A 10979-nucleotide genomic window follows, 5' to 3' on the forward strand; every position below is an offset into this window, starting at 1 on the left:
CACACACACACACACACACACACACATACACACAGTCTAAAGCTAGATTTATTTCTTCTATTATACACAGCTTAACCACCCTTCTTTACCTCTGTTCTGAGATCAGTGTCAAGTCCGTCTCAGCTCCACACTGCATCACCAGCACTTAGGCCCGTCTGAGATCAGGACTAAACACAGGCAGCGATGGACAAGTGGGTGTGTGGCTGCTGAGGGTGTGAGGAGTGCTGATGGATGGAGGGAGAGGAAGAAGTAAGGACGTCATTACGTCCGTGATTCACATATTGTAAGTAGGGAGGAAAAGAGAAACCCAATGGTTGCACTCAGAGATAATCCTGAGTAAAAGTGTATCAAAGAATTGAAGCAGAGAAGATGAAAATACACAGCAGATTTATTGTGTTTTGCATGTAAGAAATTTTTTTTTTTGTTCCGTTGACAGCAGAGTGGGCAGGATGTAGGCTGGGACGATTGAAAGTTTGACTGTGGGGCGAGTTGGAGGTGGATGTGAAGTGGGAATGAATACTCTGAGGTCTACACCAAAACAATTGCTGATATAGCCTACAGTGACAGATAGAAAAACTGATTTTTTTAAAACACTTCAGGCAATAAAGAGGGATTTCAACACTGATTTTGTTCCCTCTGTCAGGTTTTTTTGCATCTTTTCTGAGTCCTAAGAGGCCCTTAAATGTTACGGTATTGTGCTGGCTTGGAGTTTGATAGCATGTTTGACTTTCAACACCAAAACTACAATACTAAAGTAATGAGATATGAATGACTAAAATTCAAAGATTAAATTAAAATCTGTAATCACAGATGATGTCACACATGTTTAGATATGTATCCGACACATTGAAATAAAACTGTAGCCTATTGTATTAAAGTATCTGGGAGATCCTGACTTCTGAAACTGATGTGATTGTTTTGAAATGTAATTACACTCCCACATTTTATTACCAAACGACTTAATCCAAGAGGACTAAGAGTCTATAGTCATGCAAGCAGCTCTGAGCGGCCTGACCCAAGGCACAGCGGTGTTTAAAGCTAAATGCTAATGCTGACAATAACAATAGGTTTGAGATAAGCCAGGTCAGCACGGAATTGATCACCGTTGATCGCCGCCCTTTGCATACTTGTTAGATTTGTGTCCGACTTGATCCCGACTTGCTCTGATGTCATTCACACGAAGGCAATGATAATCTCACGAGATCAAGTTGGCCACAGGTTCGAGACGCAGGCAGCGCAGTTGCTTTTCACCAAATATGAGACCGAGACAGACCCAGAGCATGCTGAGAAACGCCGGCCTCTCAGCTGATTTAACAGCTAATTGGTCCAGAATAAACTTAAAATGATGGCGATTCATATATACTTTTGATTGTTTTTGAATCAGAGGGGTTTTAATTGCCACGTGTCTGATTTAAAAGGCTTATTCTGTACAGAACACATGTTGTGTGCCTGAAAAGTGACGTTAAGAAATCAGAGAGACTAAATCCGTTCAGATCACGGATCATCTACAGTTTATTAAAAGAGTGCATGAAGAGAATTTTGACAACTACTCTCCTGCTCTCGTCTACTTTACAGGCAAGGCGCAGTTCATCTCAATATGCTAATGTTTAGCAGGTGTAATGTTGACCAGATGTACCATTTTAGCTTAGCATGTTAGCGTGCTATAATTTCCTATTTAGTACTAAACCAAAAGTACAGCTGATGGGAATTTCTTTAGTTTTGAAGATATTTATTCATAAGTCAAAGTAAGGCAAGTTCAACGTTTCCCATTATGGCATTAAATGACAGTGATTAACTCACCAAAGTCATTAGGATTAATGAACGTCTGAATAAAACCTCATGGCAATCCATGTAATAGTTGAGATTTTTCAGTCTGGCCACATCACGAGCATGGCTGAAAATTCTCCACTGACTGGGTCCTAGAAAACTCCGCCACCTGGCTTTACACCTGTGTATACTGCAGCCTTCTGCTGTTTTTGCAAGTGCAGTGCATTATGAAAATGATAAATGGCACAGATGACAACTTTAGAGCATGGATAAATCACCATGGGCTACTTTTTTGCTGCGCTTTTTTCTCCCTCCTTTCCCCCTCTGCCTTGTTGTGTTTTTTATTACTGAGAGAGATGAATTCATACGCTGCCATTGGCTCAGCACTGCACCAGTATCAAGGGAATATTCACCTCTGACATACATTGCTCAAAAACATAAAGGTAACACTTAAACAACACAATGTTACTCCAAGTCAATCCCACTCCTATGAACTCAAACTGTCCACTTAGGAAGCAACACTGATTGACAATCAATTTCACATGCTGTTGTACAAATGGAATAGAAAACAGGTGGAAATTATAGGCAATTAGCAAGACACCCCCAATAAAGGAGTGGTTCTGCAGGTGGTGACCACAGACCACTTCTTAGTGTCTATGCTTCCTGACTGATGTTTTGGTCACTTTTGAATGCTGGCGGTGCTTTCACTCTAGTGTTATCATGAGACGGAGTCTACAACCCACACAAGTGGCTCAGGTAGTGCAGCTCATCTAGGATGGCACATCAATGCGAGCTGTGGCAAGAAGGTTTGCTGTGTCTGTCAGCGTAGTGTCCAGAGCGTCAACTGCTACCTCCGCCTTTGTGCAAGGAGGAGCAGAAGAAGCACTGCCAGAGCCCTGCGAAATTACCTCTAGCAGGCCACAAATGTGCATGTGTCTGCTCAAACAGTCAGAAACAGACTCCATGAGGGTGGTATGAGGGCCCGACGTCCACAGGTGGGGGTTGTGCTTACAGCCCAACACCCTGCAGGACGTTTGGCATTTGCCAGAGAACACCAAGATTGGCAAATTGGCCACTGGCACCCTGTGCTCTTTACAGATGAAAGCAGGTTCACACTGAGCACATCTGACAGACGTGACAGTCTGGAGACGCCGTTGAGAACGTTCTGCTGCCTGCAACATCCTCCAGCATGTAATGGTGTGGGATAGCATTTCTTTGAGGGGCCGCACAGCCCTCCATGTGCTCGCCAGAGGTAGCGCCTGACTGCCATCAGGTACCAAGATGAGATCCTCAGATCCCTTGTGCAACCATATGCTGGTGCGGTTGGCCCTGGGTTCCTCCTAATGCATGGCAATGCTAGACCTCATGTGGCTGGAGTGTCACAGCAGTTCCTGCAAGAGGAAGGCATTGATACTATAGACTGGCCTGCCCGTTCCCCAGACCTGAATCCAATTCAGCACATCTGGGATATCATGTCTCGCTCCATCCACCAACGCCATGTGGCACCACAGACTGTCCAGGAGTTGGCGGATGCTTTAGTCCAGGTCTGGGAGGAGATCCCTCGGGGGGACCATCCGCCACTTCATCAGGAGCATGCCCAGGTGTTTTAGGGAGGTCATATAGGCACGTGGAGGTCACACACACTACTGAGCCTCATTTTGACTTGTCTTAAGGACCTTACATCAAAGTTGGATCAGCCTGTAGTGTGGTTTTCCACTTTGATTTTGAGTGTGACTACAAATCCAGACCTCCTTGGGTTGATAAATTTCCATTCATAATTTTCATGTGATTTTGTTGGTAGCACATTCAACTATGTAAAGAAAAGAGTATTTAATGAGATCATTTCATTCATTCAGATCTAGGATGTGTTATTTTAGTGTTCCCTTTAATTTTTTAAGCAGTGTACATATACAGGGATAAATGCTGTAGTTAGTATTAGGGTTGGATTAGAATTGTGAAGATGGAAACAATCATGCTGAAAATACTGTTAATGATACAATGCTTATATTCATGATCTATCCATCCTCACAGCCCTTTGCATGGACATTCGAAACCCCTGCTGTTTCTTGGACTTCTCTGGAAACAAATTTCACTTGTTCAACCGATGGCCGTCAGATTGTCTGGCAACTGTGACGTTGTTGGCAGAGTAACAGACAAAAACCACACAAATACAATGGTGGGAGAGCACAAAAGTGCACATGAACAAGCAGGCAGCTTGACAGTGAGCGAAGCAGACAGATTGTGTGAGAATGAAAAAAGAAAGAAAGAACAAGGAATTTCAAACAATGGCAGGGAAGAAAATACAGTTGGATACACAGACTGAGAGGGAGCCTGTCGCAGATGTCCACGCTTTCACTTTTACCCCCAGATCTGCCCCAGTGTCCAAATGTAAACTGTCGCTGAAGTGAGAGCAGCATCAGGTGTCATGTCAGCCATGTCACGTTGAGTGACACTTTTGGTAGAGGCGGAGCCAAGTGTGATGGGAGACGATGATGCGATTGGCATCAACCCAACCGATTATAAAGAACCGACGGCTGCAGAATGCACTAGATCATATAGTGACATTTTGGAATGTGAATGTAGGAGCGCACATGCATATGAGTCTGTTTGTCTGCATTTGTTTGTGTGTTTGTACAAAAGAGACTTGTCAAACTAAATTCAAGGTCGATTCTTGATGATAATTTACATTTTTTGCTTTCTGTGTTTCACTTTCTGTTTCTCCCACTATTTCTCAACCATTTGTCACAAAACACCAGATAGAATAAAGATGTCGTACTTTGTGTGTTTATATTTTTGCTTCCATAAAAGGCAGATTTGGTAGTTAAATGCACTTTATGTGTGCAGTGTTGTATCATAAATTGTTACTGTAATACTGTCTTCTCTCTTTTCTATCAGTCTGCTGTTTTGTGGTCCACAAACGATGCCATGAGTTTGTCACTTTCTCCTGTCCTGGAGCCGACAAGGGTCCTGACACAGACGTAAGTCCAGCTTTTTGATATATTACAAGGCCGTACAGCATGCAATCTAAAGTAGAAGAAAAGAAAGAGAGAGAGAGAGAGAGAGAGGATTGCAATAAATCACCATATTGATTTTTTGTATTAGCCTGTTTAAGTTAACCCTCTTTCTGCAATATATATCACAATCATGAGCACTTTGCTGTTGCTGCATCAGCAACTGTTTGCTTCCACACTTCAGATGTGATAACATTGTCCCTCATTAGTCTCCTCTCTTTCCCTCTAAAGCTTATCTGCTGCTGTCGGGGCAGGGGTGGGGGGGGGTGTTTTATCCGTGTTGGAGTGAGTAGAGGTGTTTTATCAGTGTTGGAATCTGACCTCTGTGGTCCCTTGAAATGCAGTATCTCTGTTTGGAGTGCATGCGTGGTCCTGCGTAGCTGTAGCCTTAGTCTCCTCTTCCCGCCAGCCAACAATGGGATCTGTCCTTGGTAAGATAAGAGTGGAGGTCAAGCACAGCCACAGCATGCACTGATGTCTGTATACTTACATGCAACAAGCCAATAACACATATGCCCATAAAGTTTGTGCATACATACAGATAATAAGACCCTTTCAGAGGTGGAACGTAACTAAGTACATTTATTCAAGTACTGTACTTACATACAATTTTGAGGTACTTAACTTAAGTATTTCCATTTTATGTTACTTTATACTTCTACTACATTAAATATTGGAGGCAAATAGTTTACTTTTTACTCAAATACATTTATTTCAGAGCTTCAGTCACTAGTTACTTTGTAGATTTAGAAAATGTATCCAAAATATAGGTTAATTGATAAATGGTGATATATTGTGTAATGTAGGGAAAGCTTGCTTGAGTAGTTTTGGTTCTTGAAGTACATTTTGATGCTTACACTTTTACTACTACTTAAGTATACCTTTGAATGAAGGACTTTTACTTATAAAGTATTTTTTACAACGTAAAATTTACATTGCTGCTGAATACTTCCTCCAGCACTGGCCCCCATACAGTCTGATCAGCGGTACTTTTTTCATCTCTACCATACAACTGCAAACACAAACTCACAATTAGACGTTTGTGTTCTTGCAATTCAGTTTCACCAGACTGAAAGACCTGCTAATGGATGTTCCCTTTGCTAATCCAATTAAGACGCACACCCACAACAATATCCTCTCATGTTTACCAGAGCAGGAACATTAAAATGGTATTCACTGCAATGACGATACCCTGTTTGTTCAGCACCTCTGCGCTGAGATTTTCAACTTCTCCTCATTTAATAATATCAGAATTCATTTGAGTGTTTTTCAAAGGAAAGTCGATGCAGTTTAGTGAAGCTGTTGCGTCCGAGGCAATCAAGAGTGCATGTTTGTTTTACACCTTGTGTTTAATTACTTCTATCAAAGCAGTCGCTCTGTAACAGCTTCTCTTCATCTTCATTTCTTTTTTAAGACTCATTAGTCTTGTCTCTAGCCCTCCAAAACACATTGTTCATTTTCATTCCTGAGCTTCCTTCTTGTTATTCAACCATGCATCTCCTCAGCTCTATCTTCCTCCCTTACTGTTTCTGTCTGTCTTCCTCTCTTTTATCTCTCTTTCCCTCTCTCTCCCTCTTTCTCTCCTTCACACACATGTGCACACACACACACACACACACACACACACACACACACACACACACACACACCTGACCTGCATTTAAGTACCCATTGTGCATTTTGGTCTGCCTGTTTGTGTGCCCGTTATCTACCAACTGGCTTTGGCACAAAGTGAATAGAGGGCCCTTTGGGGATGGACCTCTTTGAATTCCAAATGATGATACAGGCCTCATACACAAACTAAGCACTTATTTTCCTTTTCTCTTATCAGTTTTCCCCCCTTTTCTTTATTAAAAAACTTTTCATGCAGCATAGTTAAGTTTAAAAACAACAATCAACATGCCCATGATGCCACCACGCAAACTAAAATTGTCCCCAGTGAATCACATGTACTGGTGCTCTATGCTTTACTATATAGCATTGTAGCACACCAGCCTGTAGACGGATTGTAGGCAGGTGACATTATAGTATCTGAAAAGGTGTGAAAATTATAACTGTAAAGAGCCTAAGAGGCAAGTAGTTTAATAATAAGGCTGAAATGATTCTATTTTTTTTCTTACATAGATATTCTATATTGTGTGTGTGAGTGTGTGTGTGTGTATGACTGAATGACTGAATGACTGAGTGAGTGAGTGAGTGAGTGAGTGAGTGAGTGAGTGAGTGAGTGAGTGAGTGAGTGAGTGAGTGAGTGAGTGAGGCAGAGGAGACAAGAACTGGACAAAGTGACAAACTGTATGACGTGTAGAAGTAAATGTGTGTGTGTGTGTGTGTGTGTGTGTGTGTGTGTGAGAGAGTGTGCATGCTCCTGAGAGGCGACGCCAGGTATTCTAGTCACAGAGAAATACTGTCTGTCTTGTGTTTGTTTGTTTGTTTGTTTGCTGTTTAGCAGGAACACCTACTGAAATTTAGTGAAAGGGTGTAGCATGAGCATTGAGCAAAGATAGAACCCATTAAATTTTGGAGCAGATCTGAGTCACGGAGCGCATACACAAATTATTTTTCACTTTTGTTAACACTGCAAGGCATTTGTGCTGCATTCATGTGGGGTCAGAATAATTTGAAAATGAGTTCCCTACTGGGAAAATTACAACGCATTAACATTGGGCATTGAGATTTGGCATACCTTGGCAGAGGACTGCACCCTCCAATTGTCCCTCTAGTTGAATCTGTTTCTTGTCCGGCCTCAGAGTGAATGACATGACTCACCAACACCTATCCATCCATCCCTCTCAGCATCACTCCGTCTACACTCCTCCATCATTGCCCCTCAGCTTCTGAATCAGTGTGGTGTCATGACTCTCATGAATCTGGCTTGGGGCTCGGACACGGACACACACACAAACATTTTTGATTTTTTTCTCTTACTCACACTCACACAAACGTATACACATGCGCGCACACACACACACACTGTCCTTTTGCACTGTGGGACATGAGTGACCCTTTGGTTGGCCTTTTTAAGTAAATGGCGTCATCTGTTTGGCATATGCTTTCATCCACTCGCAGAAGAGAGAGAGAGATGTTCGCATTAGGATTTGAGTGAAAAGTGCTCTCTCTCTTCTCTTTCTGTTTTCCATTCAGCACATTGTGAGGCGTAGGTGGTAAATAGTGCTGTATTATCAGTCAAGGATCACTCTGGAACCAGTGAATGAAAGTGACTCATCCATAGAGAAACAATATGGGTTTCACAACCAGATTACATATGAATTACACGCCTAGATATTTGACCAGCAATCCCTTTTAAAATATATATTTTCTATTTCCTTTTTTGTGATATTCCTTTTTTTCAGTGACAGATTTGGTCAGTGTGACTGGAGAGATTAGGCTTTACATGGGTATACTATTCCTGTTACTCTCCTTGGCAGATCTTCTTTGCAACCATCTGTCTTTTGCCCTGTTCATTAACAACACGGCTGCAAAGCTTTTGCATGTGTTTTGAAGTATTTTTCATCCGGCTCCATATGCTTGTTTTATCACGTGTCTTCTCTTCACCTTACTGGGTATTCTGTCCAGTTGATTGTAGTACTGGAGTTGGAAATTGGTGTTCTGTGGATGTATGTTTCAGTTCTGGCAAAAAATAATCATCTGAACTGACTTAACCCAACGCACAATATGGAAGTCTCTGCAGTTTTCCATTTACCATTCAGCCCATCTACAACTGTAAAAGCATCCAGCCCCTCCTATGTAAAGGGGAAAGAGCAACCAACAAGCTTTGGAAAAGGTTAGATTATTAACCCCAAGATTAACGATTAACTGCTAATTATTTCTTCAATTAATCAATTAATCAAAACAAGTGATCACGATTCTGCGGTCACCATTTCTATAAGACCTATGTAACATATTAAAGTAGCTGTTTTGTTGACGAGCAAATCAAAAACACATTTTTGCATGAACAATAATTTAAAGCCATAGTGTGTAGTTTCTGCCGCCCCCATGAAGAATTGTAAGTAATGACAACAACACTGTCGCCACGTTCACATGATACAAGCCTTTTGGTGACCGCGCACCCCCCCACCCCCCACCCCCACACAGTTGCTAGTAGCTCAAGGAGGACACGGAAGATTAAAAAAACATGATGGACTCTTCAGAAGAGGTAATTATCTTCACTTGAGTTTCGGCGCGGGAAACTCGTTGAACGCCACAATCTTCTGAACATAGCCATACTGAGAAATACAGAGAGAGTTCTGTGGAGCTGATAGTCTTAACTAGCTTTGTAGCAATTCATTTGGCAATGGCTTAAATGTAACAGGCATTAATTAATATAAAACATGTATGCACTAAAGCTTTAATTGATTGTTAAAACAATATATCAATTTTCTGCAAATCCACTTATTGATAAATCGACTGTTTTGCGCTCTAGTAAAAAGTGGATTTTGAAAAGACGTATGTAAAATTAAAATGACTTATCTTCTTAAGGTATTTTGCTTCTGTATGAACCCTTCCAGCTACCCAATCTAATGTATGTAGTTCTATTTCCCTATTAATTCTGCCTGGACATACTGTATCTGAGTACCACACTGTGAGACTCGTACAAGCCCTTCATCAACTAAGTACCTACATAAACTACTACAGCGACCCTCCACCCTCTATCCCTCATTAACGGAGTAATCTGCGCACAGGCCTGTTGACACTCTGCTGAAACCTACACTGTTGTCTTCATTGGCATCATTAGCCACTGGCTCCTGTGAAAATGAGAAAATCACTGAAAAAGGAGATGGGAGAGGAAAGTGAGCAGTAGTTTACTGGAAAGAAGATTATTGAGCCACTGCATTGTTTATTCCTTCTTTTTTATTTAGAAAAGACATTTTCTTACACATACACAAATCTATGTAGCCCCTACAGTAGGTGTTAATTACTAAAGCATGACTTTGAAATTTAATCCACTCTGAAATTGGAAATCATCCTCTCACAATACTGAATTTATTCTACACAAATAAACACAGTAATATTTTGCTCCTACTTTAAACATTAGGTTGTTTTACAAAGATCCTTCCTGCTTCAGCCTTACTTATTGTTGGAAAAAACATATTTAGATTAGTCAGATAGCAATTTTCCGATGTTTTTAACTTCAGATAAACTAAGCTTCATGGGGCATATCGAAAAGTTTTATTTCCTTCAAGAAAGAAGGCATCCTTTAGAAATAAACTTCCTGCAACAAAAACAGCTCAACTGTTTCCAGTTCAGTAGTTAACTCTCAGCGTATCCAAATGAGGTCATCTGTAATTCGGCTGCAGTTTGTCAGTGAGATTACCAGAGGCTCAGTTCAGGTCTGAGAAACTGCGTATGTCCCTTGTTCAGAAAATGACATTAGGAGGAGAGCCCAGCTGTTCTCCCAAAACTGATTATGGGTGCTTGTGGATGAGCTTTAACTGTGTATGTGTGTGTCAGGATAGGGGTGTCTGTGTGTGAGAGCGCACACGTGAGTGACTTTAACTAGCCAGCTGTGCATATGGCTGTGGTGCTGAAAGGACAATGGCACTTTCTCTGAGTGGGAGAGTTCTATAATCTAAGCAATAAACACAACTTTTCAGAAGGTTAGACTGTATGAGAAGCCCTGGTTTAGGTTAATGTAATATTTTATCTCCATATATTAGAGACAAAATGACTCATTTATCTGTGCTGAACTGTAAGAAGGGGACACACAGCCACCTGAAGATCTCCTTTGATAGCTGTAGGGCATTCACTGGTGGAGACCTACCCAAAACCTTTTGTAGATTAGCGAAAGCATTTAAATGCGTCTTTGCAAAAGTAGCCTATAATTAAGCTACTGCTTTACATTTCACTCCTATGATGACACAGGTTGTTGTTTGTTTTCTAGATGTGGTATTTACTCTGAAAAGATGTAAACAATTCTGACTAAGTTCTTTGACACTGAATATTAAATTTGTCATGATGACATGGATATGAGCACACAATCATTCTCAGAGGAGCTCATATTGTTGTATGTGCAGAAAAACAAAGATGGCTGGTTGGAGTAGGCCTATTGCCTGAAGCACAGTACCAGTTGTCACAAAGTAGACAGTTTGGTCCTTCAAAGACAGACACATACATAGAGACAGGCACAGAGACGCAGACAAAGACACACAGGCACAACGATGCAAAGACGCACACGCACACACACATACACACACACACACACAC

At 41.4% G+C, this 10979-nt stretch overlaps 1 protein-coding gene across 2 annotated transcripts in view; it reads left to right on the plus strand.

Moving 5' to 3' along the window:
* prkcab (protein kinase C, alpha, b) overlaps positions 1–10979 on the plus strand; it is a 128342-nt gene that overhangs the window by 27768 nt on the left and 89595 nt on the right. For both annotated transcript variants that reach the window (XM_032536689.1, XM_032536690.1), the window contains exon 3: positions 4663–4745. In XM_032536689.1, the coding sequence (XP_032392580.1) occupies positions 4663–4745 (83 nt within the window). The remainder of the gene's footprint in view (positions 1–4662; positions 4746–10979) is intronic.

The sequence above is a fragment of the Etheostoma spectabile genome, chromosome 15, assembly GCF_008692095.1.
Source record: "Etheostoma spectabile isolate EspeVRDwgs_2016 chromosome 15, UIUC_Espe_1.0, whole genome shotgun sequence".
Classification (NCBI taxonomy): Eukaryota; Metazoa; Chordata; class Actinopteri; order Perciformes; family Percidae; genus Etheostoma; species Etheostoma spectabile.